At 37.6% G+C, this 11,160-nt stretch overlaps 2 protein-coding genes across 2 annotated transcripts in view; one reads left to right on the top strand and one right to left on the bottom strand.

Annotated features, from left to right (window-relative positions):
- Window positions 1-4,407, top strand: part of IGFBP7 (insulin-like growth factor binding protein 7) — a 134,478-nt gene extending 130,071 nt beyond the window's left edge. The window contains exons 6-8 of the mRNA XM_011998459.1: window positions 2,175-2,291; window positions 2,934-3,060; window positions 4,142-4,407. Of these exons, the coding sequence (XP_011853849.1) occupies window positions 2,175-2,291; window positions 2,934-3,060; window positions 4,142-4,161 (264 nt within the window). The 3' untranslated portion in view covers window positions 4,162-4,407. The remainder of the gene's footprint in view (window positions 1-2,174; window positions 2,292-2,933; window positions 3,061-4,141) is intronic.
- Window positions 4,319-11,160, bottom strand: part of POLR2B (polymerase (RNA) II (DNA directed) polypeptide B, 140kDa) — a 64,310-nt gene continuing 57,468 nt past the window's right edge. The window contains exons 23-26 of the mRNA XM_011998454.1: window positions 10,492-10,605; window positions 9,957-10,117; window positions 5,078-5,273; window positions 4,319-4,578 (exon numbers count right to left, since the gene is read on the bottom strand). Coding sequence (XP_011853844.1) covers window positions 4,489-4,578; window positions 5,078-5,273; window positions 9,957-10,117; window positions 10,492-10,605 — 561 coding nt within the window. The 3' untranslated portion in view covers window positions 4,319-4,488. The remainder of the gene's footprint in view (window positions 4,579-5,077; window positions 5,274-9,956; window positions 10,118-10,491; window positions 10,606-11,160) is intronic.

Raw genomic sequence — 11,160 nt, 5'->3', positions numbered from 1 at the left:
TTCACCGTGTTAGCCAGGATGGTCTCGATCTCCTGACCTCGTGATCCGCCCGTCTCGGCCTCCCAAAGTGCTGGGATTACAGGCTTGAGCTACCGCGCCTGGCCAAAAATGTTCCATATGAAAATTCTTGGCAGTTTTTTCTATGTTTTCTACATGATGTATAACCTTTTATAATTATGTAACATTAATTAAAATACACCATGCCAACACCTGTGAAAAGAAGGGAAAAATAAAGTATATATATACAGTGATTTCTGTTAAATATTATATTTAACAAGATACATTTCCCTTTCCATTGTGGATCAAGTTAATTAACATAAAATGCTCTTTACCAAGAGCTATGGGATTTGAGGCTCAGTTGCTGAGATTCAGTATTTCAGTGCTGCAGTGTTTCTTATTTTCTTGCTTTGGTCACACATAAAACTCTTACATGATTCTGAAATTCAGTGAATAAAGGTCAGAGACATATTACTTTAGACATTGAATCAAATAAATACTTCTACCAAAATATTCTTAAAACCCATTTTTAAGTAACTATTGCAAAAGCTGTATTAGCATAAACCATTTCTTCCAGCTACTTGGGAGACTAAGGGGAAAGGTACCTATTGAGTACATGTTTGTCTTTACAGCATTAGTAGCAATGTGGGAAAATTCCAGAAAAAAAATGCAAAAAGCCAGGCTTTCCAAATCAGTCATGCAAGGTATTTTTTCAAGAGCAGGAGTTGGCCTAGATCACATGTGGTTTGCTGAGTCCCGGTCCTGGCATCATAAAGCTGAGAAAATACAGTGTAGGTTTGAAGCCTAGACAACAGCAGAGTAACAAAAAACACATGGTAGGAGTGGGATCCACATGGGAAAAGCAACACTGAGATGGAAATTAACAAAGTGTATATATAGATTTACTTATATATGTATTTATTATATTTACACATACAGTGTGTCTATATATACACACTATTATCTGGTCTTTATTAAGATTTGCTTTATTATAGAAGAAAATGAAAAGGAAATTACCTGAGGTTGTAAATCCTTTCTAATTACAAAGGTAGTATCAATAAATGTCAAGTATCAATAAATGTCAGCCTCTTAAAGGAGGTCTGGGATGGAATGAACAAACAATTCGTATATCCTTTTTTTTTTTTAACTCACCATTATCACAAGGCTTAAAATATTTGTACTCTGTAACTCAGCTGCTAAATGTATATATATCGAGGAGCTACAAGTGAATTTCATTCTTTTGTATATTTTCCAGAGTTTATACAATAAACATTTTGCCTTTTAAAATGAGAGCAAAAAGGATACATTAGTATTGGCCTTGAATCAAAGAAATTTCTTCTGAATCTCAACATGACATACACAGAAACAGTCAACAAGTTTTGTCATAAAAGAACAGTGATAGCACATGTATTTGACAGCTGTTTTTTTTTTTTTCTTTTTTTGAGATGGAGTCTCACTCTGTTGCCCAGGCTGGAGTGCAGTGGCGCTATCTCGGCTCACTGCAACCTCCGCCTCCCAGGTTCAAGCAATTCTCCCACCTTAGCCTCCTGAGTAGCTGGGACTACAGGCGCTCGCCAACACACTGGGCTGATTTTTGTGTTTTGTAGAGACAGGGTTTCGTCATGTTGGTCAGTCTGGTCTCGAACTCCTTTGATAGGTGTTTTTTATCTTAGGTGTTCAGTAAATCATTTGATTAATTCTTAGCCCTCAGAACAAAGTAATGGTATTGGCTTTGGTCTCAGCCTACTATTGTCCATTGATGAAGCTGTTGCAGGAAGAGCCCCAAGGTCCCAAGCATCACACCTAGTACTGGGTGACAGTTCATCAGTCGAACATGGCATGACAGGGAAAAGGCCTGGCACCGAGAAGCAGAATTTCCAAGAGTATGAGTGAATGAATGATGGTGGCCAGTGGAAGGAAATTATGAACATGTGTATTCCCCAAGCATGCAGAAAAACACATTAGTTTAAAACATGTAAGCTTAGCAGAAAACTGGCAGGAAGAAATAAAAGGATCTCTATTTTAAAAGTAGTAAAGGGAGATAGTTGAGAAAAATGCTGGGTTTTCTCTATTAGAAAGTCTGACATACACCATGTGAAATTGTAGGGATGTGGCCACTTCCAAGTAGATGATCTGGTGTACAAAACTCAGTATACTCTCTCCTTTTGTTTTTGCAGGTAAAAAGGGGTCACTATGGAGTTCAAAGGACAGAACTCCTACCTGGTGACCGGGACAACCTGGCCATTCAGACCCGGGGTGGCCCAGAAAAGCATGAAGTAACTGGCTGGGTGCTGGTGAGTACCAGAACCAAGAGCTGGCAAGAGTTTCATTCTTAGCATTAGACATAAGCGGACCTGGCAAAGGTGCCTGATGTACTGCCAGCCTGAAGGTGCTTGCTCTTCCACATCTCTTTGGAATAGCTTTACCATGGAGTCGCTGCTTCTCTTTCAGAGAAACTAAAGGAAAAGTGCTTTATTGCATGTTTTGAAAACAACCAATGAATTAACAAGAACTACTATTTTCCTAAGAGTTCAAAGCAAAATCCTTACACAGAGCTGCATGGCCCAAGCATCGTTTTAACTCATTATTGATTAATAAATACCTTATTTTACTTGACCCTTGATATTCATGGAGAATACTTTGATCACATACCCTTATCAAGGTTGCCCTCAAACCAATAATGTGTACCTATCTAGTTTTTAACCTATGCAGTATGATCAAAAGTTGTCCATTACATTTCCTGAGATGACTCCTCAGCAAACCAAATGTAGTAGCTATCGAAGTCTCCTAGCACAGGACTTGCACTACTTCTGGCAGCACCTTTGCTATGAATCCCCTGGTCATCTTAGGAAACTTATGATATAATGACCTCATTGGAACCACTGACAAAAGAGAAGACCACCACAGAGGAATACTAGATCCTTTTTCTTTCACAGGTATCTCCTCTAAGTAAGGACGATGCTGGAGAATATGAGTGCCATGCATCCAATTCCCAAGGACAGGCTTCAGCATCGGCAAAAATTACAGTGGTTGATGCCTTACATGAAATACCAGTGAAAAAAGGTACAAAATAAATCTCACAGCCATTTAAAAATGACTAGTACATTTGCTTAAAAAAGAACAGAACTAATTATGAAAGTATCAGACATAGCTATTAATGAAATTCTGTAGTTAGGAATCCATAAGGGCATTAAGTATGCCATTAAAATGTAGAGCACAAGACTCCAAAAGATTATCTGGATGGGTGACTGAACGTCGTTATTATGACTTAGATGCTTTTACCTTATCTAACATGTAAGAGTCAAAACTCAAACTTGCCTGGAATGGCTTCTATTTCCCATAGCTTTCTACCTATCTACTTGGCATTTTCCCTTTGTGTCGTGACTATTATATTAAATTCTCATTTAAAAGAAAACGATTGTGGGCAATTCTCACCCTTCACTTTTGCTTTTAAAAGAAAAAGCCAGAAAGAGAGTATACTGGCAAATGCCCACTTCTGTTCTGTCTCCCCTTCCTTCACTGCCAAAAAACTTCCTCTGAAGAACCCATCCTGAGTGTCACAGCAGTGCTACTTTACATTTATATAGTTCTATGAAACTGATGTCTGAATTGGCTTTCCCTTAGACAAAAGAACAAAATTTACCATCAGCATGTCAAACCATTCCACTGTGCAGATCACTCAGCTGTGATATGAAAATAAAGAAGTATGTGGTCAGATTCTCTTCAGCCATAATGTGTAATGCCAGGCAATGAAACAGAGCAGTAGCTAAGAGTCAAGCCATGCGTTTGAGTCTCAGCTCTGCTACTAATTTTTCCTCCACTCTACCTTTTGAAGATCTGGACTACAAAGGAAAGGTCTTTAACCTCTCTGAATCTCATTTGTGAAATGTGCTCTTCCCGTTCTATAATAAGATGTACCTTTGATGCATCAACCAATACAGCAAAATTGCCTTTCATGGCTAAAATCATGTAACTCGAGTTCCAAAGAGCACTCCAGCATATTATTTATACAATTACTCATATATCCTTTATCCCCACATTTTAACATCTTCATTTATTTGGAAACACTCAACTACCTGACAGTTCAAAAGTCAACCACATCCCTATATGTAACTAATTTTTATCTTTTTCTTTTTTTAAACAGGTGAAGGTGCTGAGCTATAAACCTCCAGAATATATTAGTCTGCATGGTTAAAAGTAGTCATGGATAACTACATTACCTGTTCTTGCCTAATAAGTTTCTTTTAATCCAATCCACTAACACTTTAGTTATATTCACTGGTTTTATACAGAGAAATACAAAATAAAGATCACACATCGAGACTATCTACAAAACTTTATTATATATTTACAGAAGAAAAGCATGCATATCGTTAAACAAATAAACTACTTTTTTATCACAACACAGTACATTATTTGTCATTTTTTAAAAGCCACACAATAGAAACAAGACACCAAGATATTTTTATCTTGTTGAGTCTTGTAAAATAGCTAAACACTCATCATTCGCGGTGCAATACTCATAGACATAAGTTCCTGAAACAATAGTTTGCATGCATAAGGCATTCGCACCAAAGAAATCTGAAAAGAAAAAACAAATAGTAATTAGCAGAATTGTACTGAAGTGAATCCACTTCTCTACCCCAGAAAAAGGCAAAGATCTGGTACTGCAGCTAACGAATAAATGAGCGGAGCTGAGAACACGCACTCTGCTACCTCGGCTTATGGTGGTTCTTTCTCCTAGCAGGCTTTGGTATTTTACCCTTTCTGCCAGACATAATTTATATTCACCCACCTCAACTAAAAGGTTTTTAAAAACGCATTGTTTAAAATCCCTTGTACAAAGTCTTCTTATTTCCAAAAGATGAATAGCTTAGAGAAATTACCACACTGAAACCTAAACTGGTTTTTAGAAAAATCAAATTATCTTTTTCATATTTAGAACTAGGAATCTTACAGAAGCATGCTATCAAAATTGTAAAAATGCCAATCTGTTCCACCACACTAAATCTGCCTGGATAATCAGACCAACATAGTTTCCTCTAAACAAACATCAACTGCCAGTAAAGTCTATACACACCTGGGTTTTATTGCGGCAGCCCCTGCATTCATATGTATGGGTCCTGGTGTTGGCAATCGCCATTATTCCACAAAGATTGCAAACATGAACCTGATATGGATCTGATGCCTCAAACAATCTTTCCCTTAAAAACTGGGCTGCTCCGTGGGCAATCTGACAATCTCGTTCCATTTCTCCAAAACGCAGGCCACCGTCACTGTTAAGAGAAAAAAATTATTACTTTGTACTTATTTTTTATTATAAATACTGCCTTGAATAATGGCAAAGGTGGAGAATAATATTTGCAAAGAAGGAGAACTAGGCTAATTTTTATACCCTAGCATTCTCTCTACTGGTGGGGAGAGGAGAAGTCTACCAACTATTTGATGTGCATTAGAAAGTCCCCAAATGGGCTAAGCAAAGTGGCTCACCCCTGTAATCCCAGCACTTTGGGAAGCAGACTGGGTGGATCTCTTGAGCTCAGGAGCCTGGGCAACATGGCGAGACCCCATCTCTATTTTTTAACAAATAAAAGTAAAAAAAGAAGGTCCCCAAATGGAGTAGATACATTAGATTCTTAAGTATAGCATTTAATTTTCCTCATAAGATACAATAACGCATAGAGTGGAGGTTCATCATCCTATCATTTAACTTTCTAGAATTCAACTCTAAACTAAAAAAATGAATAATGAAAAAGACAATCTAAATAAGGCAGCTTGTCAATGGAATGACTGTCCCAGGCAATCAACCTTGAAATCATAAACACATGTTGGCTGAAGTAATGGAAAGAACAGGTAAATGATAATAGGTTTCCACAACATAAGAAGTGAAATGCATTATTCAGATGGCCAGGCAAACAGATGATGATGGCTTCCTTAACATACTTAATATCCAAAATACACAAAATAAAACCAATGGGTTTATAATGATACTCCCCCAAAACAAAAAAATCATTGGTCGACTTTGGACCACTGATCTGGATCATTAGAAAACCAACTCGCTATTTTGAAAACTGGTAAATAAAAGAAGAGAATCAAGCATTTATTCCTGCCCTTACTATAGGAACTACGTCACTAGGTAACCAAACAGTTGAGGAAACAAAGTTTTAGAAGTAGTCTGGCTAAAAAACTGAAGAAGAAATGAGAAAAAAATAGAATGGTATCAGTTTGAAATCTCTATTTAATTAAGGTCTTTAGGTAGTGATCATTAATAGCTGCTAAAAATCATAAAAAGAAAGGCAACCAGATACTGGAAGTATAGAATACCACCTATGAAGGATTACTGCCAAAAAACTCAAACCCTAAATCTCAAGCCTCAAGATCTAATTATTTACAAAACAAAACAAAACAAAACGAAAAAAGCAGGAATGCACAGCACTTGGGATGCAAGCAGCAAAATTCAGTCTCAAGCCCTGGACAAACAGTCCAGATTCTTCAACAAATAAATTACAAGGGAAAAAAAAAGGTTGGAAGGCAACCAATAAATTCAAAAAAGGACTTATGGGTCACTATCAATCAATTGCAAAGCATGGACCTTATTTGTATACTGATTGAAACCAACAAACCATTAAAACACTTATGCGATATTCAGGGAAATGTAAACCTGGATATTTAATACTAAGGAGGTACTGTGGTTAGGCTTAACATCCTAATCTTCTACAGCAGAGGTTCTCAGAGTGTGGTTTATGGACCTCCTGAGAGTCAAAGTTATTTTTAATAGTAATACTAACAACATACATTTGCTTCTTTCACTGTGTTTACATTTGCACTGATGGTGGAAACATGAATAAAACTGCTGGCACCTTAGCAGAACTCAGGGTAGTAGAACCAAACATTACTAGCAGTCATATTCTCCATTCAAGTGAAGGGGAGAAAAACCAGTTTTACTGAAAAATGTCCTTAATGAAGCAGTGAAAATAAATAGTTTTATTAAACTTTGACCGTTGAGTACACATCTCTTTCATATCCTGTAACTTTTAAAAAATGAAAGTCCTCAAACAGGCACGATGGCCCACACCTATAATCCCAGCACTTTGGGAGGCCAAGGTGAGAGGCTGGATTGAGCCCAGGAGTTTGAGACCAGCCTGAGCAACACAGTAAGACCCAGTCTCTATGTAAAAAATAAAGTAAAATAAAATGGAACATTTCATAAGCACTTCTACTGTATAGTGAAGACGACTGTCTTGAACAAAAGCACTTGCATGATTCTGAACTAGTCCCTTTCATCATGGAATATCTTTTTTACTCGACTAGCCAGCTGACACCAACTAGGTTAACTCATCAACATGTTAACACCCATTATGTTAATTCAGACTTAGAATTAAGTTGACGATGCTGTAGATATTTGGCAGACAAAGAAATAAACAAGAAGAAATGAAAGCAAACAAAAAAAGTAAATCTTTTACTCTGAGGAAAATAATTTTAAGTATTTGCTGAAAATGATTAAAATTGTGAGCTTCAAGCAAAAATCAGAATTTTAGGAAACTTCTCTGCACCACTATGGGCTTGATAGCTCCCTGACATATTTAAAGGCTTTTCTAATGACATCAGTAGTCATATTAACAAATGCAATTTTTTTATTATAATGAAATATGTCAACATTTGAAAATCTGCATAACTCAGCAAACCAATTATTTTCCAAATGACCAATTAGGATGCTACAAAATATGCATGTGTAAAAGATACATTTGAAGTACAAGACAAACCAATGAACTTTAAACATAAAAAATGCAGAAGGTTCATTCATATGGTTTCAGTTTCTACATCAAAACCAATCTTTGAGAAACTACAACTTATCGTTTTGGTGTAGCATCAAAAAAATATCCATAGACCAGGCGCCTTGGCTCATGCCTACAATCCCAGCACTTTGGGAGGCCAAGGCAGACAAGTGGATCACTGGAGCTCCAGAGTCTGAGACCAGCTGGGAGACATGGCGAAATCCTGTCTCTACTAAAAAATATGACAAATTAGCTGGGCATGGTGGCGCATGCCTGTAGTCCCAGCTACTTGAGGCTGAGGTAGAAGGATCACCTGAGCCTGGAACGTAGAGGCTGCAGTGAGCTGTGATTGTGCCACCACACTCCAGCCTAGGGAACAGGGGTGAACCTGTCTCCAAAAAAAAGGGGGGGCGGGGGCAGGGGCTGGGCACAGTGGCTCTTGCCTGTAATCCCAGCAATTTGGGAGGCCAAGGCAGGCGGATCACTTGAGGCCAAGAGTTTGAGACCAGCCTGGGCAACATGGTGAAACCCTGGCTCTACAAAAAATACAAAAATTAGCTGGACTTGGTGGCGCACACCTGTAATCCCAGCTACTCGGGAGGCTGAGGCACGAGAATCGCTTGAACCCAGGAGGTGAAGGTTGCTGTGCGCCAAGATTGCACCACTGCACTCCAGCCTGGGTAAGAGTGAGACTGTCTCAGAAAAAAAAAAAAAAAATCAAAATATTCCTCTCTTTCCAACCACTTATCTGCATGAAATCAGAGTTTCCTCATATACTTAAATATAAAAAATAAAATACTACAATGGAATGAATGCAGAAGTAGATGTAAGAATCCAGCTGTTTCTGTTAAGCCAAGTCATTAGAGAGATTCACAAAAATGTAAACCAATGTTATTCTTACTAAATTCATCTGGAAAATAGATATATTTTTCATTAAACATGGTTTTTGGTTTTGTTTTGTTATCGAGACAGTCTCACTCTGTCGCCCAGGCTGGAGTGCAGTGGCGTAATCTTGGCTCACTGCAACCTCTACCTCCTGGGTTCAAGCAATTCTTCCCTCAGGCTCCTGAGTAGCTGGGATTACAGGCGTGAGCCCCGTGCCCAGCCAAAACATGTTATTTATGTTAACATGTAATGAGCTTATTAGCATTTTTTAAATAATAAATTTAAAATCTCAGCTTTAACTTCTAATATGATAAATATCAATAAATACAACTCACATAAAACAAAAGCATTGTGGGTTCCTGGGATCAAGAGATTTGAGAACCATTCTTTTAAAGATATACACTGAAACATTTATAGGAGAAATTATATGATGTCTGGACTTTGCTTAAAAATAATCAAGAGGGCTGGACGCAGTGGTTTACGCCTGTAATTCCAATACTTTGGGAGGCTGAGGCTAGAGGATTGTGGCCATGAGTTCAAGTTCAGCCTGGGCAACATAGTGAGACCCCATTTCTACAAAATTTTTTTTGTTTTTGTTTTGAGACGAAGTCTTACTCTGTTACCCAGGCTGGAGTGCAGTGGTATGATCTCGGCTCATGGCAACCTTCGCCTCCCAGGTTCAAGCGATTCTTAGGCCTCAGCCTCCCGAGTAGCTGGGATTACAGGTGTGTGCCCAACTAATTTTTTGTATTTTTAGTAGAGACGGTGTTTCGCCACGTTGACCAAACTGGTCTTGGACTTCTGACCTCAGGTGATCTACCCGCCTTGGCCTCCCAAAGTGCTGGGATTGCAGACATGAGCCACTGTGCCTGGCCTCTACAAAAAAAAATTTTTTTTTTTTTAAAAAAGGTGTAGTGGCATAGGCCTGTAGTAAAAAAAAGGTTGGAGGGCAACCAATAAACTCAAAAAAGGACTTAAGAAACAATATCAATTTAGTTACTTGGGAGGCTAAGGTAGGAGGATTGCTTGTGCCCAGTTCAAGGCTGCAGAGAGCCATGGTCATGCCACTGCACTCCAGCCTGGGTGACAGAGTGAGACTCTGCCTTTAAAACATGATGATAATATCAAAGGTTAGAAGGATAGAGATGAATGCAACAAGACTGGCCATCAGTTGATAATTGTTGAAATGGGGGTAACAGGCACACAGGCATTCATTATACCACTATCTCCATTTTGGTGTGTTGACATTTTTCATAATATAAGGTTAATTAATAATAACGATGATGATACAGTTCTTACCGAGATCTACCCTCCATGGGCTGTCTATTGAGGATCTGAATAGGTCCCCTAGCACGAGAGTGAATCTTATCATCCACCATATGCTTCAATCGCTGGTAATAAGTGGGGCCAATAAATATTTGTGATGTGATTTTTCGACCAGTGAACCCATTGTATAGGACCTGCAACAAACACAGATTTTGAAGTGTAGACCTAAAAATTAAACAACGTCAAAGAAGATATGTGCATATATTGTGTAACTCCATTTATATAAAAAAAGCACAGAACTAATCTAAAATGTTAGCAATTAAGAGAGTAGTTAGCTTGGGGTGGGAGTGGAAAGGTAGTGACTGAAAAAGGTTCAGTCGCTGCCTTCACATTTTTAGATCTTGGTGCTAGTCATGCAGCTGTGCTTACTTTGTGAAAATTCATCAAGCTGTACATCTCTATATGTGCACATATTATACTTCAATAAAAGGTTATATTGTTTCAGAATAAAACTACACACATACAAAAAAACACAAATGACAAATTACTACTATAAGAGCAAATATACCTCATTTCCTCTGAGATGATAGCCATAATCAGATAAAAGATTAGAAATCTTCTGCACGTTAACAGCATCATTAAATGGAGTGGCATCACCAATTTCACCCTTGTTAGCCGATACCTTTTTTAAAAAAAAAAAAGTACTCTTTAAAATGTTGCTTCAGTCTGTCTCCACCTAAAAGTCATATCAATAAAAATGCATTCAAAAAAATTTTAAATACTTTTAAAATTTGAAAGTATTTATTTAAAGTATTTTAAAATTAAAAGACTTTGAACTCGAAATCTATGTTATGGAAAGCTGTGATATATTAAGGTTCATTTTATAATCTTACACAAAATATTTAGAACAAATGAATCTGCTTAAAAAAGAAAAACTCAATTATAAGTATTCCAACAGAAGTCGATCCATGGGATCAAGTACAAAAAGACTGAGACTCATAAGTACTTCAGATGGCTCAAGGAAATGACATTTTAATGCCCTAAAACCAAGCCATCCACATGTTAGGCTATTGCCACTTTACCTTAAAAGAATACTTAAAAATAGAAAACCTCCACCAAAAGATGCATGTAGAGCTGATAGTAGAACTATAAAATTATTAAGTTCACATTGAACTCTCCATCAGTAAATTAACTCTTCAGAACTATAAAATTATTAAGTTCACATTGAACTCTCCAT

Source organism: Mandrillus leucophaeus, unplaced genomic scaffold (assembly GCF_000951045.1).
Source record: "Mandrillus leucophaeus isolate KB7577 unplaced genomic scaffold, Mleu.le_1.0 Scaffold570, whole genome shotgun sequence".
Classification (NCBI taxonomy): Eukaryota; Metazoa; Chordata; class Mammalia; order Primates; family Cercopithecidae; genus Mandrillus; species Mandrillus leucophaeus.
The sequence above is the reverse complement of the archived record's forward strand: the minus strand, read 5'-3'. Positions and strand labels throughout refer to the sequence as shown.